General features: G+C 39.7%; 1 protein-coding gene across 1 annotated transcript in view; it reads left to right on the top strand.

The window, feature by feature from the left end:
• LOC109911932 (solute carrier family 12 member 5-like) overlaps window positions 1-27,903 on the top strand; it is a 328,602-nt gene that overhangs the window by 12,825 nt on the left and 287,874 nt on the right. Inside the window, 1 exon segment of the mRNA XM_048608592.1 lies at window positions 4,884-5,015. Coding sequence (XP_048464549.1) covers window positions 4,884-5,015 — 132 coding nt within the window.

Here is a 27,903-nt window from a genome sequence, read left to right on the forward strand (position 1 = left end):
AATGGCTTTTCTGCTGATCAAAATAATTAGATTTTGCCAAAAAAATGAAAAAAATGCACGACCAGAGCAGTAGGGGGAAATACATGACACTGGGTAAGAGTAAGGGGTGAAACAGCTTTCATTAAACTTCATTGTACCTGAGCTAGAAATCCTGGACTTGAATCCTTCAAATATATTCCAGTCTCTGGCACTAACATCTGTCAGTTTGATCAGTAACAAATTTAATAGAAAGAAAGTGAAAAATTGGATGAACTCTTGGCCACATTCTTTGCATTAAGCATTCAAGTCACAAAATTATTTAGTGGAACTGTTCGCATGAATAGGAGGAAAGATAATAGGGCCAATAACGGTAAGATGAATCCTGCATTTTGACATGTTCATGGCTATGTTTTATTAATGTACTCATTATCTGTTAGAATGTATTCTGTCAGCAAGAGAAATGTATATGCAGCTCTAAATTTGTTTTCAGAAAACAGATGTTTGATGAAGAAGGACATTTAACTGAGATAGATAAAAGATTCAATACAAATAAGCTCTATAATTTAGACCTAAATAAGGTGAGAAGCAATGGTAAGTCAAACTTGGCAGCTTAGTGAAATTTCTTTGTGCTCATTAAGAACTTTACTCAGTAGAAACAACAATTAACCTGTTGTGATTTAGGATAAATGTGACTTGTACAACAGAAAGACTAAAAGTGTATAGGTCAACATTAATTTAAATTGTGGTTTTAAATAACAAATAAAATCAAACTGTGCTGCTAATGTTGAGGGGTTGCCCTTTCATAGAGCAGCCTTCAGCTGCAGCTAAAGCAAGGCAAAATGAGAGAGCCATAAAATTTGCCTGGAGTACTGGTTTCCCCAATCTTCTGCTAAGAGGCCAACTCCAGGAGCAGTGCAGTTCCACAATGCCAGCAGGATCTGACAATATCCTTAAGTGACTACTGTAACAATGGCTCAGTTGGCTATTTGCTACTTGTGAATGGCTGGCCCTGCCCATATCCCCATCCTGCCGCTGGGGAACTGATCTGAGGATGGCATGAAACCAGCAAGCTGGCATGTTAGTCAATGGTATAAAATACGCAGTCACCCACTTACTTGCTTGTCCAGTGAGCAACTAAAAATCTTGTCACTTATTTCAATATGGAAGTCCTTGAACATTGGTGGTACAAATTATGTGCCACTTCTGAATCAATTTTCTTTTGAAGTCTGAAGTGTTAAGTTAGTTTGATATTCACCAAACAGCAGTAGGAGTGCAAGAATAGGTGTCAGACTCTGGAGAGGACCGTAAACCCACTGTTACTGAGAAATTAATCTCACTAATATCTTTATGTTCCTTTGATCTCTAAGAATCTAACCTTGCAACTATTGAAAATCTCAAGTATCAGCCAGGGGCTTCAATGTGTTTAGCAATGATATCTGGGATAGTTTTATTTTTCAAAACATTAGGTAAGGGATCAAAGTATAGGTTGCTAGCCTGAGACTATTTGCATCACAGAAGGAAGTTGAAGGGGAGACATAGCAAACACTACACTGGGTTTATAAAATATTTTGGAAATAGAAATCATGTCAAATGAATGGACATCTGTCATTGTGTAAATGTTGAAAGTCGATTGTCAAGGATGTACTAGCAGAACATTTTGAGAAAGATAATATAATCAAGCAGAGTTAGCATGGCTTGATGAGGAGAAATCATGCCTGACAAATTTATTGGAATTCGTTGAGGGTGTAACAAGCCTGATAGATAAGGAGGAACCAATGGATGCAATATGCTTGGATTTCCAAAATGTATTTAATAAGGCACCACACATAAGGCAATTTAATAAGATAGTGTTGGGGAATTATTTTAACATGAATGGAGGATTGTCTAACTAATAGAAGACAGAAAGCCAGGATGGGGGTGGGGAGGTGTAATTTTCAGGATGGTACCTCAGAAGTCAGGCTGCTTGTCTGAATATTTGAATCAGACTGTATGCCTCATATTGTTTTTAATGTTCCAGTCTTAATAAAGGCTGGCTGCTTTCCTGGATCTTGGAAGCACAGCAACTAAAGAGAGGCAAGGAAAGTGCGAGCCACTTCCAAACTTCCCCACAAAAGTCATCTGTGGTATCACAGCCTATCAGGGATATTGTGTGAAAGAAGTAAACCATTCATAGAAATCAGAATGAGCAGGGATGCTTCTCATAGAAAACTAAGGAATTGGATGGATTAGATGTAGTCTCATGTACCTCCAGGCCAAACAAAAATATATTTAAAATAAATCAAACAGATAGACTGTATCATAAACAGCAAAATGGGGCAAATGTTGGAATCTGATATGAAAACAGAAATTTCTGAAAACTGAGTAGTTCAATTGGCATTTGTGGGCAGGGTAAGGTGCAGACCTTTCTTCAAAACAAACTACAAGTTAAAGAGAGGACATACCAAACATTCTGGGAAATTGAATCCTTACTACTGAGCCACAACCAGAATTCAATGAGATAGAGACAATATTACAGATGCAACATTTTCAAATATGTATCCAAAAAACACTTTTCATACCCCTTAAGAATCCAGTCCACAATCACACATGCAACAGACTGAAAGCTGTTAGATAACAATAAAATTATCACATTGAAATGTTGTGATTACAATTTTCCTGAATTCCTCCATCCTTTTCATTTCTTGAGTTATAGGTGTTTCTCCAAGTTACTTGTGCATCCTGTATTGTGAAGATCAATGCAAACTACCTGTTCAATTCATCTGCCATCTCATTATCTCTATTCTCATTATTCCCTATTATTAATTCTCCATGTTCCTTTTCTACAGAACAAATGCTTATTGTGTTAACAATTTGTAAATATTTACCAAAACTCTTACAATGTATTTATATATTTCTAGCTAGCTTTCTCTCACTCTAATTTTTCCTCCTCATTAATCTTTTAGTCTCTGTCTTGCTGTTCTTTATGTCCTGTGTAATCATTTAACCGACCACCCGTTTTTGTGCAATGATCTGCTTTCTCTGCAGGTTTTATACAATTTTTAACTTTTTAGGTTAACCATTTTGATCCACCAATTGGAATTTATTTATCTGTGTTTTCTGAAACATCTCCTTAAATGTCTCCCACTGCATTTCCATTTACCTGCCCCTTAGCTGATCTTGTCAGTTTACTGTAGGTAGTTCACTGTTCAATTTGTTAGTTCATGAGTCACTTCACCATAGGACTCTGCTTCTATGCCTCAAGAGTGACTTTATTTTATTTAAAAACATTAATCTTGGACCAATCTTCTCTCCCTTGAACTGAAAGTAAAATTCAATCATATGATGATCACTGCCACTCAGGATGCCTTCACCGAAAGATCATCAATTAACCTGATCTCATTGAACAACACCAGACTTAGTACAGCTCTCTAGATGGCTCCTGAATGTTCTGTTCTAGGAAGCTATCCCAAAAACATTCTATAAACACTTCACATAAGCTCCCTTTGCCATCTGATTTTTTCAGTCTCTTTGTAGATTAAAATGCCTTATAATTATTGTTGTACCTTTCTGATGTGCTTCCATTGTTTCTTCCTTTACGTTCCACCCAACCGTGTGCTTATTGTTAGGAGGCCTGTACACCACTCCCACATGTGACTTCTTGTTTTATAATTTTTCATCATCACTCAAACCAGTTCAAATTCTTTGTTTCCTGAACTTGTGGTATCCCTCTATTTTGCAAATATCATTGTCAATTAACAGAGTCACAAATCACCTTTTTCTAATTTCCTGTCCTCTTCAACATTCAGGTCCAAATCTACATCACCCTACAGCCATGTTTCTGTAATGGCTATTAGATCCTGTTTATTTATTTCTATCAACACTCTCAAGTCACCTTCCTTGTTTCAAATGCTGCATACACTCAAATACAGAACCTTCAGTTTTAGTAACCATTTATCATGGTTAAGCCATCTAACCTACACTTTCGCATGGCCAACCCACCAAACGTGCACATCTTTGGGCTGCGGCAGGAAAGCAGAGCAGCCAAAGGGGCCCACTCAAGCATAGAGAGATTGTGGAAATTCCACACAGCCTTAGGGTGGAATTGAACCCAGGTCCCTGGAGCTATGAGGCATCAGTGCTAACCACTGAGCCACTGTGCAGCCCACCTCTAGCCTTATCTGTTGGTTGACTCTTAGATTTGGACTGTTTGTCCCTTCCTGGCACAGTATATTTATCATTTCCTTTATTAATATGTTTCTTTACCAGCTCTACCTCTACACTTTGATTGACCACATCTTTATTAATTAGATCCCTTTACTCCGCTGTTTATTTTAAAATTTTTCCCTCTTCCATAGTCACACAGCGGAAAGGACATCAGCCCCTGCACAGTTCAGATGGAGACCAGCCCTTTGGCACAGATCCCATTTTCCTCAGTACTGATGTCAGTGGCCTGTGAACTGGAACCCACCTGTCCCACATTAATTTCTGAGCCATGCACAATTTTACTAATATTGTTTTCTGTGTGCCAGTTTGCATGTGACTCAGGTAATAATCTGAAATATTTACCTTCTGCTTCTTCATTTGGTGCCGAGCTCCTCATACTGACTATTCTTTACCATGTCTATGTCATTGGTATGTCAGAGACCATCAATTGGTTTGAGATTCTATTAGTGTCAGACTGGGCCTGCAAATGCCACAGATTAATTCATAACATTGGAATTTTAGACACTGCCTTTATAATATTTGCATTGTTAGTATAATATGAATATTCAATATGTGCAAGCATGGCATTCAGTTTCAAAGAATTTTGTAATGTCCTTATTAATCGGTACTATCATGTTAACCATTTCAGAAACATAAAATTGTCATTGTCCTCTCGCTGCTAGAAATTCACTGTTTTGTTTTCTGTCATTGCTGCTTTACAGGAGGAAATGGACACCAGCCCAATGGTATCATCCCTTCTCAGTGGACTAGCCAATTACACCAATCTTCCCCAGGGTGTCAAAGAACACGAAGAGGCTGAAAATAATGAGGGGACCAGAAAGAAGCAAGTCAAGGTAAAAAGAAAAGGGACAGAGAGTCACAGTGTGGTCATATTTCCATTTTTACGTTGCTTTTATATTTTATGGAAGCATTACCAGCTAAATAACCAAGGAGTTAGACAACAATCGAGTTCCTCTCTGAATCATTGTGAGGCTACTTGATTCTAATATCAAAGGTGATATGATCCAGTGTGGTGAAAAAATGATTTCAAGAAGTAGTATCAAATTCCCTTCAAGTTTTTGGCACTTTACATTTAAACCAATCCCAAATATGTTTATAATGTGTGGAAGTTTCTATCTTTTCTTTCAAAGCACCTCATTGTCCAACTTCAGAACAATTAACGTAATATTAGCTTAAACATCATGGAATTTTAAACACAACTTATTCTAACTTGAATTGAGTTTTGGTGATCCTTTGGGTTTGTTTACGAAAACATTGATCTGGAAGTTGGACAGACATTCGAAAATAAACACTCCCCTGTACCATTGATGTGCTGAGTCTCATAATTCACAAGATCAATATGTTTTGTTTCAAAATGAACGTGCCATTTCTTTACTTCTTTCAGCGTATATCCTAATTAAAACTCAACAGAAGGCTTTGGAAATTTTAAAAATAAAGTAGGCTATTATTTTCACACATTTATCCATAATTGACGTAGAATCACACACACTTGGTCTTGCTCACACATCCACATGCAAAGATTGGATGCAGATAAATGTCATGCAGTTTTACACATTACAGTAACCGTAATCTTTGATTTCTGATCTCCGTTGTCCCTTGCGACCGGCCTGAGTTCTTTTAAATGGATTTGATGACTTAAAAATTAAATAAGCACCTTTAAAACTGAAGGTTTCATAATGCGTATTGAAGTTTTTTGCAGTCAAATAGCTATGAGTTGAGTTCACAGGTGAAATTTAAACTGAAACAGGTTTTATACTTTGCCTGCTTGTCTCTGAAGTTTGAACTGATGGAACTGCTTGCAAACAGCTTCTGGCTGAAATATTAAACAAAAGAAACATGGCTGTCTCCATGTCAGTTTTTTTTTTACATGATCAAGTCTTTTTTCCAAATAGGCCATTTGTGTTGACTCCACATTCTAACATTCTTTGTTGTGAGTTAACACATCTGAGATTTTGACACAGTCACTGTCTTTGTTTTATGATGGCCCATTCAGTGTGATAATACCCCTTCCATATAATTTGGAGAAAGGCATTGATTCCCATCATTGGAAATATATTCTTTGTTTCCTCTCTAAGCTGGAGAGAGGGGTGATTCTAATCAACAAAAGAAGTCAACACATCATGGGCAGCCATTTTTTTCAGCCTTCCAGTTTTTTAAAGACACTATTAATGTGAAGTTCAGAATGCAGTATGGTGGTGTTGTGCCTGACATTAGACCAAAATAATCACTATTCCAAGTTTTCACTAGCTGTCCATTTTGTAGATCTTCAAGGAGACTTACCAGATTACTATTTTGGAGGAGAGTGTGTGAAAATGTATAATGGGTGCATTTTAAAAGATTTAGAATTGTTTTTATTAGTTATTAAGTTACTGAATTCTGGACACAAATATAACTAGCAGTGGCATTGTACTTTTTAAAAATAAGTTCCAGTTATTTAAAATCAGATTGTTTACAAGTGATGTGATTTAAAATGCTTAATTTTGAACTAGACAGTGCCAAGTTTCTACTTGTGATGTATTATAGGGTCATAGAAGTGTACAATCCATTGAGTCGACATGGGTCAAAAACAAGCACTTAACTATTCTAATCCTATTTTCCAGCAGTTGGCCCGCTGTCTTGTATGTGCCTTGCATACATAAATATATAAGCAAATGCAATTTTTATACACAATTAATTTCATTACACTGTTTCTAAGGGTGTAGAGGCAAAAACCCTCATAACATTTAAAAAGTGTTTAGATGTGCAATTGCAATGCCAAAGCACACCGGCTATGGGGTAAGTGCTGGGAAATGGGATTAGAAGATGGCTGTTTTTGACTGGGGCGGACTCGATGGGCCTTGTCCGGTGCTGTAGATCTCTGTGACTGTGTAGCTGTTCATGAGATATTCTGTAGTCAATGGCATAGAAATGAGTTTCATGGAATAAAAAGGGATATTGGAAAACTAGCACAATTTTGGATGATGTTGCACTGGGGTCGCTGGTTACATCTAATTTTATTACCTCAAGTTGAATGCCCTGTTGTGAAAGTCTACACAGGTGTATGTTTGCAGTGCAGGCTTCGTACTCATCCTGAAAAAAAATATTGTTCAACAGTACAAATGAGGCTTTGCCAGGTTGAGTAATTACTTCCACAGTGATTCCCTCATCGAGTATAATTGCTGATAACCACACAATCTGCATTTGCAATTTCATATTATTGCTGCTGTTTCATTAATAAAGGACAGCATACCGCTGATTTGGTAGAATTGGCACATAAGTTGATTTATTACTATTAAAAGTTTACTTCTGGTATTCTGCTTTAATTATAATAAAATTAACATTTGCTCATTGTCTATATTTTTGTTTTGACTGTAGAAACTTTACAGGTCAGAGGAAAGCATTTCCTGGGCCTTCAGTCTGTGTATAAGAAGAATTGCTTCCTTTTAAGTGCAAATTTATGTTTGTTATTGTAGACAAAGATTGAGGCACTTATTGTAAATATTTTTTGTAGCCTGTTCGATTCTCCCACCCCCACTTTTAAAAAAAAGTGCACTAAGAAAAAATCTAGACCAAATGGTATGAGAGCTATCCTTGATGAAATGCATTCAGAGTAATGATATACAAATAGACAATGAGTATTAATATTGTACCATATGGACTATGGACAGTAATGTTTGCACAAATGGATAGTGAACAACTGAACAGTCAAAAATAAATCTGGGTCAACTACAGTGAGATTAATAATTCTGAGACAAATGTGCTTTGAGTATAATTCTTTGAGTATAATCGTCTAACTCATCAATAGGTAACATTGTAGACCGAATGCATTATGAGTATAATCCTAGATAAAATAAACTAAATAACAAGCCTTCATAAAATGAATTTTAGTAATACTGGTGAAATGGTATTCACAGTGTGAAGTAAAGTCAGTGAAATTGCCATAATTTTGTCGGGAGCTGCTGTCTCATCAGAGACAGATGATTGGTGGTCGTTTTAACCTGAGGGTCACCACGACACAGGTGAGGGGCAAAGGTTGAGAAAGCAGAACCTTCATGGTGAGCTCAGCCAGTATAGAGTTGAATGCATGCCATTGATGTCTCTCTGACAGACTGGCCTTCCAGCCAACTGAGCAAATCGACCCTCGGTGTGTAGGAATAGCAAGTGAAAAGGACATTGAGTAATGAAATCAAACAGGTCTGAATAATAAATCTAGACTAAAATGAGATTTAGATATGAAATCAGTTGAGTGTTTTTGTTCTTTTAGTTGTAATGCTGCAAAACCAATTAGGACATCGTTTGTATCAAGGATGTTGAAGAAAAATATGCTCTTTGCAATAACAGCCTGCTTCAAGCTTTAAATATTATTTCTTGCTGCACTTACTGTTGTTCTAAGTGAAAGGGGTGTTTGGTGACAGAGTGGTAATGTTACTGGACTAGCAATCTCAAACCCCAGGCTAATGTTCTGAGGAAGTGGATTGGAATTCCACTGTGACAGATGGTGAAATTTGAATTCAATAAAAACTAGCCTAATAATGACCATGTAGTCATTGTCAATAGTTGTAAAACCCCAGCTCATTCACTCATGTTCTTCAGGCAAGGAAATTTGTCATTCTTACCTGGTCTGGCCTACATATGAATAAATGTTGGATTAGCGAGCGTCATATACATTCCATGGATAGATAAAAATGATGTCGATGTTATACTTGTTTTATTCATTCATAGGAAGTGGGCTTATTGCCTGTCCCTAGTTGCCCTAGTGAAGGTGGTGGTGAGCTGCCTTCTTGAAAATCTGTAGGAAGACCCACAATACTCTTATTACAGGAATTGCAGGTTTTGACTTAGTGACAGTGAGAGAATGGTAATGTATTATGAAGTCAGGATGGTGAGTGGTTTGGAGGGAAACTTGCAGGTGGTGGTGTTCCAAAGTATCTGCTGCCCTTGTCTCTCTAAATGGAAGTGATCATGGATTTGGTAGGTGCTCTCTACTGATCATTGGCAAATTTCTGCAGTGCATCTTGTAGATAGTACATACCGCTGTTACTGAACAATGGTATACAGGGAACAACAAATACATGGGATTACCACCGCCTGTAAGTCTCCTTCCAAACCACTTGCCATCCAGACTTCAAAATATATCACTGTTCCCCGAGTATTGCTGGGTGAAAACCCTGTAACTCCCTCCCTAATGGTATCATAGGTGTACCTACACCAAATGGACTACAGCAGTTCAAGAGGGCAGCTCACGACCAGCTCTTCAAGGCAACTAGGAATGGGCTTTAAATACTGGCCGAACAAGAGATACTTATTTCCCATGAGTAAATCAAAAGTTTTGAAGGATAGAAGGATTGATTTGAAGGATTGATTTTACCAATATTCTAATGTTCCTGTGGTATTAAATTAATGTTTTTGATGTCACTGAGCTGTGAAGAGTTTTTGTAATTTGTACCCCTTTATTAGTCATAATGTCTTTTCCGTTTTAGGTATTTAGATAAGCTGTGTTTATGGACAACTGTAGTGCTTTGCGGTCTGTGAGTGTGAAAGACAAGAGAAAGGTACCCATCTGCCTTAGCTTTGTGCTGGAAGTTATTCTTCTATTATTTCCAGTCTCTAAATGACCATATTAGCACGTGTTTGAGCAGAAATGGTCTCTTCTCACAATTCTTGAAACGTTCAGTGGTGCCTCATTTCCTGAATAGTAATTCTGTGCGGGGTAACAGCCTGAAGTGGGCTTATTATAGAATGGAATAAGAACAGTTCAAGGACTCAGTCTAGCTCCTTGGTTTCAGCAAAGGGCACTCAGCTCTGATTAAAAAAAAAGTGTTTCCATTTACAGAATGGTGTGAACAGGCATTGATTCCCATAGAACTGGTGCAACCAGAACACAGATGATGCACATGAAACACAGCAACAATTTTTGCTTTGGAATCAAATATGCTGATTGAGATAACTGCTTGGTGTTCATGGCAGTCCTGTCTACTTGTGATTATTTGCCATTCTAGCTCATATCTGTGTTTCCCCTTACGTTGACAGATCCATTTATTATCCCATCAATTTACAGTGAATAACTCCTTGTTAATGCACTCTGTAACTCTGTAGTGCTGTAGTGTTAACGATAAAATCAACATTCACATCTTCTAGTGGAATTTTTCAGGCTTTCTGGTACCCAGTGATAAATAAGCCATGAAATCCACTCTTACCAGTCGTCTAAAAAGAGAACCTTGGAAAATAATTGTGCAAGGAATATAATCTTTTGGGCATTGCACCAATTAAACATCACAATGCCAAAGTGTGTATTTATTGGACAGTCAGAATTTGAGAGACCTTGACATAATCAAACAGTTACAAATGTCTGCCACTTCTTTGCTCCTCGATGAGCACTGATGCAATTATTCCTTAATGTTGATGACGACATGAGAGTTGTTATTTATTAGCTTGCATTTGACTGTAAGGATTACTTAACACATCAGAAATAAGAATTCCTCCAATTTTTTGGCATTGACACAATTTATCTGTGTTTGTAAAGAGTTCAACTTCCAAAATTATAATAAAAAGCAGCCTGTTTGTATGTTTTTAAAATAATATCCACAGATAATTATGACACGGTAAAGGGGAAACCTTCATCCGCTTTCAACTTTATCGTAACAAATATGCACTGATGCTACAAATGTCAAAAAAAAGTAAACCTCCCTCATTTTTTAAATTTGTTTTTGGGATTTGGCCATTGCTGGCTCAGCCAATTTTTGTTTCACATCCCTAATTGCCTGTTAGATAGCAGCCTTTTAAACTGTTAGTCTGTACGGATGAGGTACATCCACAGTTTTGTGAGGAAGGGAATTCCAGGATTCCAGAGAAGGAATGGTGTTATTACTGACTCAGAGATAGTAAGAACTGCCGATGCTGGAGTCAGAGATATTATTTGTGTTATTGTTGCAAGGCAGGATACTGTGTGGCTTGAAGGGGAGCTTGCAGGTTTCCATTGCATCTGCCTTTGTCCTTTTAGGTTGTAAAGTCACAAGTTTGGAAAGTGTCATTGAGGACCCTTGGTGAGTTACTGCAGTGCATTTTGTAGATGGAACTCAGAGGTTGTGTAAAACTTGAAAAGGATATTGACACATTGGAGGAGTGGGTGGATAGGTAGAAGATGGAGTTCAATGTGGAGAAGTGTGAGGTGGAAGTGCCACCTCATTAAATGTGGCAGAAAATGTAGAGAGAGCTGTTTTTAAAACATACTGTATTTAAGGCTTCATTCATAATGGCAGAAACTACAAGAGCAGAGAGTTTATAGTGAATATTAACAGTGGTTCGGTAAAAGTAAAGTCACCATAGTTCACTTTCTTCATCAGCAAGGGGTTGATTTTAACCTAAGCGTCACCATACTTTGGAGAGGGGCAAGGTAGGACCTTCATGGTGAGCTCAGCTAGTAGAGGAATTGAACTCAAACTTCTGGCATCAGCATATGTTGTAAACCAGCCTTCCAGCCAACTGATCACTGACTAGATCTTAGTTGGAGTACTGTGTACAGTTCTGGATGCCACACTTTATAAAGGATGTAACTATATTGGAAAGAGTGTAGAAGAGATCATAGAGGTATTGGTTACAAGCTTGCAAGATTCTTAGATTTTGAAAAAGCCCAATGCGTATAGGAAAATAGCTAATGTAACACCAATCTTCCAAAAGGAGGAAGACAGAAAGCATGAAATTACAAAACAGTTAGCCTAACTTCTGTCAGCGAGGCATTGGTAGAATCCATTGTTGAAAGGTTAAAGCAGAATACTTAGACTGTCAAAATGTAATCAGGCAGAGGTCACATGGTTTTATGAACAAGAAATTATATTTAACTAAATTATTGGAGTTTGCTTTGATGAAGGATCAAACAAAGTTGTAAAAGGAGAACTTATGAATATAAATGTTTCAAAATGTATTTGATAAGATGCCACAAAGGTTACTACAGAAGGTAAGAGCTCATGGTGTAAGGAATAACATATTGGCATGAATGAAGGACATGGTCCCTTCACACCATTACTTATACAAATCACAGGAATATTGCACTCAGCATGGCTCAGATGAAGCCCATTCTAACAGTGTAGTTAGAGAAGCAATGGCCCAGTGGTGTTATTGCTGGAGTGTTAACCCATAGATAATGTTCTGGGGACCTGGGTTTGAAACCCCCAAGGCAGATGGTGGAATTTGAATTCAATTTTTAAAAAAAACCTGGAACGAAGAGTCTAACGATGGACATGAATCCATTGTCGATTGTAGGGCAAAAAAAAATCTGGTTCACTAATGTCCTTTTAGGAAGGAAACTGGCATCCTTCCTTGGTCTGGCCTACATGTGATTCCAGACCCACAACAGTGAGGTTGACTTCTTAACAGCCCTCTGGGCAATAAATGTTGCCCCAGCCAGTGACACCCTCATCCCATCAATGAATACATTTTTTAAAAGTTCATATTTCTCAGTAGTGGTGCCAGTATTGTGAACTGAAACCTATTTCTCCCACTCTAGTCTTTGAACCATGCATTAATCTTATGTAGCCTATATCTTTTGTTTCCTGGCTCAGGTAATAATGCAAATTCGATTATCATTGAGGCTCGGACTTTTAATTTCAGCCCTTGCTGCTCATGCTCCTTCTGCAAAATCTTTTTTTTCCCGTTTCCAGCTATGTTGTTAGTACCTGATCCTCTAGATAAAATCTGCAAAGCTCAGGGCAATGTAAAACATTGCAGGTCCCCCTCCCTATTTCCTGTCATTAACACTTGACTGAAGTTCTACTAACATGAGAACTGGCGCTTTTTGTTTCCCCCCAGGTATTAATGTCACCTAATGGATAATGAAATGTGTAACTGAATGGAGACATTATCATTACATTTCCCCTAACCACCCAATTAATTTCTGTTTTCCAAGGTCAAATTTCCTGATTTAAATGTTTTCAATGAAGTAAAGAGTTTTTCAATTCATATGTAAATATAATTACCATGTTAAATCTGAATAATTGGCTTCTGTTTTCAATTTTTCAAATGTCGGTCTAAACATATTCATGCTTAAGAATTCCCCACAGAGTCGATGGCTTATCTATATTTAACAAATAGCATTAGAATGTGTGAAGTAATGGCTGTAAGTGGAAAGAGTGAGAGGGGATTTTAAGTGCAAAGAGTTAGGGGAATTTTTTTTTCCTTGGTACCCGTATTAAAACTGTCAATCTATGGCAACTTATTGCAAGGAACTCAGGAATGGAAGCGATTGAGAAGCTGTATTTCCTTTTGTGTTTTTTTAATTCATGCACATAATCTGGATGTCACTGGCTAGGCCTGCATTTATTGCCCATTCCTGCTCTCCCTGGAGAAGGTGTTGCTAAATTGCTGTCTTGAACTGCTGCATAGACCTTGGGTGTAGGGACACCAAAGGTGTTGTTACAAAGTTAGTTCCAACAACTTGCCCCAGCGACAGTATAAGAACCATTGATATAGCGATATCATTCCATGTTAGGATGGTGTGTGGCTTGTATGGGAAAGTATAGGTGCTGATGTTCCTATGTAACTCCAGCTTTGTCCTTCAGGGTGATAAAGTTAGAGGGTTTGGAAGGTACTGTTGATCGTGTTTTGGTGAGTTACTGCAATGCATCCACTGCCGTCACTGTGTGTTGGTGGTTAAGGGAATGAATATTGCAGGTAGTGGATGTCATGCCAATGGAGAGGGCTGCTTTGTCCTGGATGGTGAAAAGCTTCTTGAATGTTGTTGGACAGCAATTAGATTTAGGGTTCGTGGGAATATTCCATCACACTCCTGACCTGTGCCTTGTCGCTGATGGACAAAGATTAGGGAAATAGTTTTCCAGCCTCTGACCTGCTTTTGTAGCAGTATTGTTTACGTGGTTGGTCCAGTTCAGCTTCTAGTCAATGGAACCTTCAGGATGCTGAATAGTGAAGGATTTGGTATTAGTAATGCCATTGAATTTTAAAAGGCAATGGCTAGATTGTCTCTTGTTGGAGATAGCCATTGTTTAGCAGTTGTGTGGTGCCTGTGTTACTTGCCACTTATCAGCAAAGACTTCAATTTTGTCCATATAGACATGGACTAATTCAGCATCAGAGGAGTCACAAACGGTACTGAATATTGTGCAATTATCAGTTAACATTATGCTGATTGAATTTCGCGACTTAAAATTACTATTTGTGTATATGAATCCAAAAAGTATGAGGCAGCATTATAAGGACTGAAATTACCTTAACCCAATTTTTCATGCTTTACAAAAACTATTTACTTAGAAACATAGAAACGAGGAGGAGAATTAGGCCATTCAGCCCTTCAGGTCTGCTCCTCTATTCAATTTGATCATGACTAATTCTCTGTCTCAAAGATATATTCCCTCTTACTTTTCATATTACTTAATGCCTTTAACGTCTAAAAATTTATCTTTTTTAAATATGTTCGGTGACTTGGACTCTACAGTATTCTGTAATAAAGAATTCTGTAGGTTCACTACCGTTTACATGAAAAAAATGTTTTTCCCATCTTTGTCCTAAATGATATACCCCATATCCTTTGACTGTGTCTCCAGCTTTTAGGCTCCCTGCATCTAGTCTGTCCAGCTCTATTAGAACTTTATGCTTTTCAATCAGATCCCCTGTCATCCTTCTAAATTCTGGTAAATACAGACCCAGTTGAATTTAACTTATTCTTGCACCTTTGCAAACATCATTTGGGGCATTGAAGAAATTGCCTGTCAAAAGCTTGCAGCAGCCTTTGCAAATGGGTAAGTGAGAAATGCAGTCAATGGACAAATGATGGAATGGCACTGATCCCAAACGTTAGAGACTTCAACATATGACCAAGCTAACATTCCTGTGTAGTGTGCTTCTGAAAGGATGGTGTTGTCTTTCAAATTGACACATTGAATCCCAACCATACCTTCCCGCTCAGGTGGACAAAATGCTCCACTGTACTAATCAAAAGTTATTATAGTGCCCTAACCGATATTAATGCTTCCAGTAACATGCTTCACTAAATATTATCTCACAAATTATCTGGTTATTATTCCATCGCTGTTTTCTGGGACCTGATAGAAATTTACAAAATTATGAGCGGCATGGATAGAATGTATAGCCGGATCTTTTTTTGCCAGGGTAAAAATGTCAATTACGAGGGAACATAAGTTTAAGGTAAAAGAGGGGTAACTTTAAAGAGATGTGAGAGGAAAGGTTTTTTTACGCAGATGATGGTAAATGTCTGGAATGCGATGCCAGAGGAGATGGTGAAGGTGGATGCAATGGCCATGTTTAAATGACTTCTTGACAGCTATAGGGATAGGTGAGGAATAGAGGGATACGATCAGCCTAGAGGCAAAAGGTTTTTAGTTTAGAAAGACATCGTTTCGGTGCGGTCTTGGTGGCCAAAGGGCCTTTTCCTGCATTATACTACTCTTTATTCTCTTTGTTGGTCCACCTTGGCAAGAAGAATAGGAAAGCAGTATACTATTTGAAAGGAGAGAGATTGCATAGCTCAGAAGTACAGAGTGATCTGGATGCCCTGGTACATGAGTTCCAAAATGTTAGTATGCAGATACTGCAAGTGATTAGGGTATCAAATGGAAAGTTGCCATTTATTGCAAGGGGAATACAATATAAGAGTTTAGAAATTTTACTCCAACTGTCAAGGACATTGATGGGATAACATGGAGAACGCTATACAATTTTGGTCTTGCTATTTGGAAAATGGTTATAATTATGTTAGAAGCAGTTCAGAGAAGGCTCATTTGACTCATTTCCTGAGTTGAAGGGCTTATCTTATGGAGAAAGGTTGAACGGATTAGGCCCTCACCCATTGGAATTTAGAAGAATCAGAGATGATCTTATTAAGATGTATGATCCTGAGGGGACTTAAAAGAGTGGAATCTAAAATTATGTTTTCCATTCTAGGAGAATTAGTTTAGGAGACACAGAATAATATTAAGAGGTCTTTCTTTTAAGACTGAGATGAGAATTTATGTTATTTGTCAGGATTATTGGTGAGATTCTCTTCTGCAAAAAACGGTGGAACATTGGTCATTGAATTTATTCAAGGTTGAGTTAGTTAGATTTTTGATAGACCTGGAAGTAAAGAGTTATCTGGTGCAGACAGGAGAGTGGAGTTGATGCCGTAACCAGATCAGCCAATCTTATTCGTTAGTGGAGTAAGCTCAAAGGACAGATAGAACATAGAACATAGAACATAGAACATTACAGCGCAGTACAGGCCCTTCGGCCCTCGATGTTGCACCAACCTGTGAAACTAATCTGAAGCCCATCTAACCTACACTATTCTATTATCATCCATATGTTTATCCAATGACCATTTAAATGCCCTTAAAGTTGGCGAGTCTACTACTGTTGCAGGCAGGGCATTCCACGCCCTTACTACTCTCTGAGTAAAGAACCTACCTCTGACATCTGTCCTATATCTATCACCCCTCAATTTAAAGCTATGTCCCCTCGTGCTAGCCATCACCATCCGAGGAAAAAGGCTCTCACTGTCCACCCTATCTAATCCTCTGATCATCTTGTATATCTCTATTAAGTCACCTCTTAACCTTCTTCTCTCTAACGAAAACAGCCTCAACTCCCTCAGCCTTTCCTCATAAGACCTTCCCTCCATACCAGGCAACATCCTGGTAAATCTCCTCTGCACCCTTTCCAATGCTTCCACATCCTTCCTATAATGTGGCGACCAGAACTGTATGCAATACTCCAAGTACGGCTGCACCAGAGTTTTGTACAGCTGCAACATGACCTCATGGCTCCGAAACTAAATCCCTCTACCAATAAAACCTATCACACCATACGCCTTCTTAACAACGCTATCAACCTGGGTGGCAACTTTCAGTAATCTATGCACATGGACACCGAGATCTCTCTGCTCATCCACACTACCAAGAATCTTACCATTAACCCAGTACTCTGTATTCCTGTTACTCCTTCCAAAGTGAATCACCTCACACTTTTCCGCATTAAACTCCATTTTCCACCTCTCAGCCAGCTCTGCAGCTTATCTATGTCCCTCTGTAACCTGCAACATCCTTCCGCACTATCCACAACTCCACCAACTTTAGTGTCATCCGCAAATTTACTAACCCATCCTTCTACGCCCTCATCCAGGTCATTTGTAAAAATGACAAACAGCAGTGGCCCCAAAATAGATCCTTGCAGTACACCACTAGTAACTGAACTCCAGGATGAACATTTCCCATCAACCACCACCCTCTGTCTTCTTACAGTTAACCAATTTCTGATCCAAACCGCTAAATCACCCTCAATCCCATGCCTCCGTATTTTCTGCAATAGCCTACCGTGGGGAACATCATCAAACGCTTTACTGAAATCCATACATACCACATCAACCGCTTTACCCTCATCCACCTGTTTGGTCACCTTCTCAAAGAACTCAATAAGGTTTGTGAGGCACGACCTACCCTTCACAAAACCGTGTTAACTATCCCTAATCAAATTATTCCTTTCTAGATGATTATAAATCCTATCTCTTATAATCCTTTCCAACACTTTACCCACAACCGAAGTAAGGCTCACTGGTCTATAATTACCAGGATTATCTCTACTCCCCTTCTTGAACAAGGGGACAACATTTGCTATCCTCCAGTCTTCTGGCACTATTCCTTTAGACAATGACGACATAAAGATCAAAGCCAAAGGCTCTGCAATCTCCTCTCTAGCTTCCCAGAGAATCCTAGGATAAATCCCATCCGGCCCAGGGGACTTATCTATTTTCACACTTTCCAGAATTGCTAACACCTCCTCCATATGAACCTCAATCCTGTCTAGTCTAATAGCCTGTATCTCAGTAATCTCCTCGACAACATTGTCTTTTTCCTGTGTGAATACTGACGAAAAATATTGATGAGAATTACTGACGAAAAGTATGTACGATATACAAGATGTACTCCACCAATCACCCCGCATGTTCTGATAGCACCTTCCAAACTTGTGACTTCTACCATCTAGACAGCCAAGTGCAGAAGTTGCATAGGAACACCACCAATGGCAAGTTGCCCTCCAAGCCACACATGATTCTGTTTGGAACTGTATTGCTGTTCCTTCATTGTCACTGGATTAAAATCTTGGAATTCACTTCCTAAATCACTGTGAGTGTCCCTACACCCCAAGTGGTTCATGAAGGCAGCTTACCACCACATTCTCCAGGACAGTTAACGATGGGCCATAAATGTGGTTCTAGCCAGCAACGGCCATTCGCGTGAATGATTATTGTCTCTAAAAAATATGCAATGTGATTACTAATTAGGATGTTAGCATCTGGTGCCCTTATGGTAGTTGGCACATAACTGACCTAATGTTGATTCTGCCTGAAAGGCATTGCTAGCCAGAGTTCAGAGGGTACAAGGCAGTCCTGCACCATTTTGTGGTTACATTTCTCAAGCACTTTTTTCAATATTGTACAATTCTATCATTAAATAAATGATATAATCCCTATGGTTAAGTTTGAGCCTTTCTAGAATGGAACTCTGAAGAAAGCAATTTATGATATATAATTTCTTCCGTCAGAGGGTTGAGGGTCTTTGGAACTTCTTGCTACAGAGAGCTGTGGGAGCAGAGTCCTTGTGTCTATTTAAGGCTGAAATGGATTCTTGATCAGTAGGGGAAACAAAGATTTTGGAGAAAATGCATGAAAGTGGCCGTGAGCAGTGTCAGATCAACCACGATCCTATCGAACGGCAGAGTGGACTCAATGTAATGAATGACCCACTTCAACTCCTATTTCTGATGATCTTACCAAAAGATATAGTGGAAGAATTTATGTTAAAATGCAAAACCAAAATCAAGGAGAAAATATCGAAAGGACACCAAAGAGAGTAAAAGTAGACTTTGAATAAAGATTGGCAGAATTCATACAGGAAATATTAATTTTTTTTTAGAAAACACAAAGATATTTAAAAGAAGGAAGTAGGGTCATTGGGGGGAAAAGAAAGTGTCTCATTGAAGAGTGGTGAAGATAATGAATGAAACAGAATGGGAAACTGCAGAATAATTAGTTGAGGAACTATAAGTGTAAAATAAAATGGAACCCACGTGTAAAAGTCACACGGCCCTGATAGTCTGTATTCAGAAATGATCAGAGACGTCAGAGAGAAATGAACATGTTTGGGTATTAATGAAGTGAAATTGCATCGCTGTTCAAGCTGGAGAACTATAGATCAGTGAGCCTAGGACTAGTAATAGCTGACTTACCAGAGGTTATGATATGTAAAAAAAAACTCACACCAAAGACAGGAATTAATTATGGAGCTGCCAGTGCAATACTATTGGGTCTAATTAATAGAATAATAGAGTGTATTCACAAAACAAACGCAACAGATTTGTGTCTGAATTTCTGAAAGGAATTTGGCAAAATGAAGATTCACAATATTAAAAGGGAATGTTGAAGCAGGATGGACCATTGAGTGATGGACAGAAATGCAGATGTTTTCCTAGGCACTGCTCGGGCGGGCAAGTAATTTCACATTGCAGGGTATGCTACTTCCCAGGGCTCCTTCCTAACTCTGGACCATTTTCCTGAAGGTGGAATGGTAGGATAGCAGAATTATTTGCCTGCCAGGGACAGATAGCTAATTTGGTGAATTAATGGCCTGTGAAAGCCTGTTGTTGGAGGCTGAGTGGGTTTTCCCAGTAATCCTCCAGGTCCCTAGAGGCCCCAGGGAGCAGTTTACCTAGTGACAACCCTCCTTGCTTGCCAGGATTCAGCTGCAAATGCAGACCTTTCTGCAAAAGATCTCACTCTTCACACAATACCATACTGAAGATCTGGGCAACTGAAAACAAAGTCCTTGAAGAATATAGAAAAAGTAGGAAGAAGCACAGATGGGGAGTTAGGAGGGCTAAAAGGAGCAATGAAATGTCCTTCACAGCAGGGGTAAGGAGAATCTCAAGGCATTTTATTCATATGTTAGGAGTAAGAGGGTAGCTAGGGAAAGAGTAGGCCCACTCAAGGACAAAGAAGGGAGGTTATGTGTGGGGCCACAGGAAATGGGTAAGATCCTTAATGAGTACTTTACATCGGCATTCATCAAAGAAAGGGACGTGAGTGATACTGAGGTTAGGGAAAGGTTTGTGAGCACTCTTGGGCCGATCAATATAGTGATGGAGGAAATTTTGGCTATCCTGAAATGTATTAAGTTAGACCAGTCCCCAGGGCCAGATGGGATCTATCCCAGGATACTGTGGGAGACAAGGGAGGAAATAGCTGAGGCCTTAATAGATATCTTTGCATCCTCTTTGACCTCAGGTGAGGTGCCAGAGGACTGGCGAATGGCCAATGTTATTCCTTTTATTTAAGAAGGGAAACAGAAATAATCCAGGTAATTACAGGCCAGTGAGCCTGATGTCAGTGGTGGGAAAGATGTTGGAGAAGATACTGAGAGGCAGGATTTATTCACATTTGGAAGGAAATTGACTTGTTAGTGATAGGCAGCATGTGTGGGGAAGTCGTGTCTCACCTGATTGAATTTTTTGAGGAGGTGACAAGAATGATTGATGAGTGAAGGGCAGTGGATGTTGTCTAATGTACTTTAGTAAGGCGTTTGATAAGGTACGTCATGGCAGGCTGGTACAGAAGGTAGAGTCTCATGGGATCTGGGGTGAGCTGGCTAGTTGGATACAAAACTGGCTTGATCATAGAAGACAGAGAGAAGCGGTGGAAGACTGCTTTTAGGAATAAAGATCCATAACAAATGGTGATCCACAGGGATCAGTGTTGGGACCTTTGTTGTTTGTATTATATCTGGAGGAAAATGTACGTATTCTGATTAGTAAGTATGGGAATGATACAAGAATTGGCAGAGTTGCAGATAGTGAGGAGGATTGTTAAAGGATATAGCAGGATATAGATAGATTGCAGATTTGGACAGGGAAATGGCAGATAGATTTTAACATGGACAAATGCAAAGTGATGCATTTTACAAGATCAAATTCAGGCGTGAATTATACAATAAATGGCAGAACCCTTTGGAGCATTGACATACAGAGGGATCTGGGTGTAAAGGTCCACAGATCAATGAAAGTGGCAACATTGGTGGATAAGGTAGTCAAAAAGGCATACAGCATGCTTGTCTTCATTGGCCAGAACATCGAATATAAAGGTTGGCAAGTTATGTTACAGCTGTACAAACTTTAGTTAGGGCACATTTGGAATATTGCATGCAGTTCTGGTCACCACACTACCAGAAGGACATAGATGCTTTGGAGAGGGTGCGGAGAATGTTTACTAGGATGTTGCCTGGTCTGGAGTGTTTTAGTTATGAACTTGGATTGTTTTTACCGGAAAGACAGAGGCTGAAGAGTGACCTGATAGAGGTCTACAGAATTATGAGATGCATCGATACTGTGGGTAATCAGAGCTTTTTCCCAGGATGGAAAAGTCAACAACAAGAGGGCACAGGATCAAGGTGAAGGGGGAATGTTTAGGGAAATGTATGAGGAAAGGTTTTTCACAAAGAGGGTAGTGGGTACCTGGGACACACTGTCAGTGGAAGTGGTGGAAACAGGCATGTTTAAGGTGCAGGAGATAGCAGGAACTGCAGATGCTGGAAGTCAGAGTCAATACAGTATGGAACTGGAGGAACACAGCAGGTCAGGCAGCATCAGAGGAGCAGGAAAGTCAATGTTTCAGGTCGGAATCCTTCATCAGGACTGGGGAGGGGAAAGGGAGCTCAGAAATAAGGAGAGGGAGTGGAGTGGGGCTGGGGGAAGGTAGGTGGGGTGGTGATAGGTGGATGCAGGTAGGGGGTTGTGGAGATTGGTCAATGGAAAGGGTGGGGCGGATAGGTGAAAGGAAGATAGACATGTTGTATCAGGTCAAGGAGGTGGGGATAAGAGCGAGCACCTGACATGTGATGAGGCTGGGGTTGGGGAGATTTTGAAATTAGTGAATTCTATGTTGACGCCATTGAGCTGTAAGCTCCCAAGGCAGAAAATAAGGTGTTGCTCCTCCAATTTTTGTGTGGCCTCATTGTGACATTGGAGGAGGCCCAGGATGGACATATCATCAAGGGAGTGGGAAGGGGAGTTAAAACGGCTGATAACTGGAAGATGGTGTTGATGGGAGTGTACAGAGTGCAGGTGCTCTGCAAATTGGTCACCGAGTCTGCATTTGGTATCTCCACATCAAAAGCAACGGATGCAATTGACCAGGTTAGAAGACATACAGGTGAATGCCTGTCAGATAGGGACTGATTGTTTGGGGCCTTGGACGGATGTGAGGGAGGAGGTGTAGGGGCAGGTGTAGCATTTCCTGCGGTTGCAGGGAAAGGTGCCGGGGGTGTTGGGGTTGGTGGGGAATGTGGCTGCTGCCTGACCTTCCATGTTTCTCCAGCTCCACACTGTATTGACATTTAAGGTGTATTTTGATAGACACATGAACATGAGAAGAAGAGGGATAGATTACACACATAGACAGTAAGTAGAATCATGGAGATTTCAACAGACCCTTCAGTCCAACTCATCTGTGCCAACCAAATATCCCAAATTAATCTACTCCCATATGCCAGCATTTGGCCCTTATCCCTCTAAACCCATCCTATTCACATACCCATCCAGATGCCTTTCAAATGTTGTAATTGTACCAGCCTCCACCACTTCCTCTGGCAGCTCATTCCATGCATGCACCATCCTCTGCGTGGAAAGTTTGCCCCTTAGGTCCCTTTTAAATCTTTCCCCTCTCATCTTAAACCCATGACCTCTAGTTTTGGACTCCCCAACCCTGGGGAAATAACCTAGTCTCTTTACCCTTCCATGCCCTTCATGATTTTATAAACTTCTGTAAGGTCACCTTCCGCTTCTGACGCTCTAGGGAAAATAGCCCCAGTCTTCGGGGCCCTAAATAAGGAGTAGGAATCAGTTCAGTCTTGGTGGGCTGAACGGCCTGTTCTTGTTTGGTGTTGTATTATATTGTATAATATTTGGTAGCTGCTAAGGGCTTTTTTAAAGTTTTAAATGTTAAAGAAGTGGATCAATGGTCTCTCCCTCTTGAGGCCCCTCTCTTTCATTTCTATTCCATTTTCATCTTTTTCTCTAGTGCTGAGCTGCCCAGTGGCCTTCCCTCTTTGAGAGCCAGCTCACCATTCTTAATTGGACTGTGAGCTCAGCCTAAGGCCACTGATTAGTTAAGTCGAGGTAATTTCCAGCTGAGTGAGCTATTTGAGCCTGAGAGCAGTCTTGAGGCTCACAGGGAGAATTCTTTATTTAATGTTTAATGGGACAGTGTCAGACCAGAGTGACATACACACTGTAGTGGGGTCGATATTGTACCAACTGACCTTTCCAAGACAAAAACAAGACAGTTATCCATAAATCAATAAGGAAAGATGTCAGGAAGAATTGGGACTCTTCCTGGTAAAATATAGAAAGTTGAAGGCAGACTGCTAGAGGTGTTCAAATGATAAGACTACGATCTAGTAAATAGGATCAATTTAGTGAGCTGCTTAAAGAGACTGTATCCAAATGACTGGAGAGAGTAGCAGAATTTCTTTTGTAATGCGTTCATACATCTCTCCTATCCTATCAGAAGGAGTGAAAGAATGTACAATGGGTTTTAACATGAAGTGAGCCATTTAATTTGAAACTATGGGAAGGTTTTAGAGAATGGTCTAAATAGATGCTTCTTTCAGAGAGCAGCTCAGGTACAATTGGCGATTGAGCTCCGCTTTATTGTAAAATTCTGTGGGTGGAGTCTTTTACTCTTGCTGGTGGTGAGGCTAGATTTAGAACCGGCATTTAACTGGCAGGATGGTGTTGTACATGAGCCTTGCAGCCTTCCCATTTCCCAATAGAATTAAGTACTGGACAGTAATGCTCTTGGTCAGTCCATCTTCCCACCCACCACCAATGGAATCCCTTAAGGAGTACTTCAAGGTTTCATCCTGTTGCTGCTGGGATTAGCCCAGCTGCAGGTTAATGTGCTTCCCTGTGGCACTCACAATAGGCCAAAGCAGCCTGCTTGTCAACTAAAGGAGGTGATGTGACATGTCTCAATCGAAAGCATCCAGTGTCTGATTGTGGTACTGGATGTGAAAGATTGGATGAGAGCCACTCCTATGCAGTTGCCTCCAACACCCTGGACAAGCCAGCCCCACCCCACATCACCTCCCTGTGGCCTGGGTCCTCTATGATTCTCGGTCTTTGGGGATATTCCTTCAGGCAGTAGCTTGGCCTCCTCAGTGATGCTACTGAATCAAGAGCTCTGATTGGCTGGCAGCTTATGTGAGGTGAGATTTTCTCCACCTTCACCAGGGGTCTTGATAACAGGGGAGGCCCATTGGTGGCTGCACCAATGCCTGATTGGTGTGCGGTGAGGTGAGGCTTCCCAAAAAAAAGAGGTATTTCTCAACAGTCCTGCAGCCAACAGGTGGCACTCTTGATACCACAACAAGATTCCACCTTAAAATTCCACAAACAATGTTCACTCAGACACACAGGAACAAACTTACTGTATCCTCTAGATGAATCAGAGGTGACTTATTTGAAACATGTAAGATCCTCAGGTGAGTGACCGGTTGAAAGGGTGTTTCCTCTTGTGGGAGAGCCTACGACTGGGGGTCATAGTTTAAAAATAAAGGGGTGATCATTTAAAACAGAGACGAGGAAACATTTTTCCTCTCAGAGTGAGTTGAGAGTCTTTGGAATTCCTTCTCTCAAAAGGCATTGGATGTAGAATCTTTAAATATTTTTAAGACAGAGCTAGATAGATTCTTGATTACCAAAGGTTTAAAAGATTATCAGGAATAATTGGGAATGTAGAGTTGAGGTTAAAATCAGATCAGCCATGATCTATTTGAATGGGGGAGCAGGCTGTAGAGGCCGAGCGGCCTACTCTTGTTCCCTGTTATATATTGGTATCTGATCTTAACCTATTCACTGAGCCTGTGTGTGTTGGGCTCTGTCAAAAAGCATCAGATTCTGATAGGATGAAATTGTCTCCTAATGGGAGGGTAGAGGCTCACTTTGTCCAGGCTAATTGCCAGTTGCCCGAGTGAATATCTATGCAGAATGATATCAGTTTCCTAGCTGTTGTCAATGCAACAACTTTTCCAAGTCTGTAGTAGCACATGCGTGCCCTGCTGTGCAATATGACATTTTTACAATGGCTCGTTTTCTGCTCCATTATTCCTAAATAAGAGGCAGACACAATGCCTACTAAACACATATTCTGTCTCAGTTTAGTTTTGTTGAAGGTATTAAGGATTAAAGATCAGGAAAAACAAAATAAATTATTGTTTAATTTCTCTGTTGATGTGATATTTAACAAAAAATCCACCACATCCTTTTGATACTAGATACAGAAAATTGGGAGGAAGGTGACTATCAATGGAGGCAGTCAGATAGATAGCCAGGATTTCTATTTAAAACATGATGAATATTCCAGATCATACAACGTGAAGTTTAAAATGGGTGATGACTTTTCACATGTTTTCCTGTTTAACCAAGCTCTCATTAACAGCTTGCATTGTAGGGAACTGATAAGTATGAGGAATTTCCTCCGTTGTTTTGGTGTGATGCAATAACACATCAATGTGTTATACCACCAGCTCGCAGACTGAAGTCTGCTCAATCAAAATTCTAATAATTCTTTTTAGTAGAGTTGTGTTTTAAATCTCCACATCACTGATTCATGAGGCCAACAGATCAGGAATATATGGTAGAATTGCCAGTTATTGGCACAGCTCATTGCAAGAACAGGTTCAAGTGATTGCATTACAGCATCCAGTGATGATATGTTATAATGCATTATCCTTTTCAAAGATATATTCTCACAGTTACAAACATGGTACAGTACCACCTTTGTAGCTTACATCGACAGAAATTTGAAGGTAAAATGTGATCTCCGAAACCAGCAGATTAAAAATGTACAGATATAAGGGAGGAACAAATTACAGCAGATATAAGGGAGCTTTGCACTGTCAGAAGCATCAATTTTTTGAATGAGATATTTAACTGAAGTTCTGATTGCCCTCTTGGATGGACAAAAAAAAATCTCCAAAGCACTTTCTTTTTATAAAACGGTATGGGATTTATCAACAGTGTCCAGGCTAATAGTTATTCCTCAATCAACATCACTAGAATAGATTCATTGGCCTATACTGTATACGAATTGGCTGCTGTGCCTCATATATTACAACAGTGGCTATACATCAAAAGTACTTAATCAATTGTAAAGTGTTTTATACTATCCTGAGATTGTGAGAAGTGGAATATAAATGCAAGGCTTTTTCATGTTATAAGTCATTAGAGAAAATATGTATGCTGACAGAAATGATTTATATCCCTCCCACCTGGATGCCAATTGAGGACTTTAAGAGCCCCTCAAGGGCTTCTTCTGCTGCCCAATGGTATTCAGCCAGTGGCAGGCATTGGTAATAACTCTGAGAAGTCGCTTAGTAGATCCTGTTGGGCTTGCCAATGGCCTGCTGGGGAGATGCCACATTCAGGGGCATCCTCTGCCCAATAAGGAACCCAGCATTGAGATGGGGAGGAACCACATTTTCTTCCAATCCTCCTGTCTGCTGTCACCAGCAACCACTTTGCTATGATTCCCACACACCCCTCCTCACTCTAAACCTGCCCACACTCATTCGTGTTACCAATTGGCCTGAATGTGGAGCGACGTCCTCTGGTCAATGTATTTGTTGATGACTGTTATTTCTTTGATTAACATTTCTTTGGCTGTTCACCGCATGGAAATGGCAATTTCCATACACAGCAGACTGGGTCACCTATAAGTCAAATCTTGCACTTTATTCAACACTGTGTATAGCTTATCACAATCACATTTAACAAGCTATCTTTCAATGTAACATATCACTCACTGACTAATGATGCTTTCACATCCTCTGAACAACATTAAGTTTTCTCTTTCTATTTAGCTTCTTCACCAATTTTAATGGACAAGAAATCAAGAGGTGTGCAAGTAGGCAACTGATTCATTAGTGCCCATTTTGTACTGCGGTGCAGTTTAACTTCCTCCAGCCTACGATGGCTGTTACTAAAAAGAATTTACTTAATGTGGCAGTGTCTAGGCACATGAACAGGGTGTCACAATTGTACACTCTGTGAACTAATACAGCGGCTGAAGCAGCTGGGAAAATTCACTGAAAATGGGTACTTGCTATTGACAATGAAGCATAGCTATGACCTGCATTCAGCCATTATACAGTTTCCTGCGAGTGCTTGCATTCCCCTTCCTACTGTTGCCACACAAATAGGCTAACTATTTCATACTCTTACATCCACAGTCCTTTCTCCATCCAATCTAAGCATTGTACACAGTGGGACACAAAACAAGAATGACATGAGAATCTGGCCACTTGGCTATTCAATGAATTGGTTACAGGATGAGCCTTTGTGTGTAATAATAGATAGTTCTGTGGAGTAACTGATAAGTCAATATTTGGTAGGAGATGAAGATTAGAAAATGCCACCAGAATGTTGTGACTATTTCAGTTTTTATTTAGGGAAGTCAAATTATTGTAAGTACTGCTGAGAGCCTTTTCCCTTAATTAAGAGTAATTTTAATTGGTGTGCTGGTGGGTCCATTTCACATTTAGGAATGCTGTACATAAAATAAAATTAAAAATAGGACTCTCATGTGTGAAGAATAAGCAGCTGAGTGGAGCATACCAAAGTCAGTGTATGCATAGGTTATTTCTTAGTATCACCACTTAGTCTGTTTTTACCATATCTCCGAACAAT

The sequence above is a fragment of the Rhincodon typus genome, chromosome 19, assembly GCF_021869965.1.
Source record: "Rhincodon typus isolate 14 chromosome 19, sRhiTyp1.1, whole genome shotgun sequence".
Taxonomy (NCBI): domain Eukaryota; kingdom Metazoa; phylum Chordata; class Chondrichthyes; order Orectolobiformes; family Rhincodontidae; genus Rhincodon; species Rhincodon typus.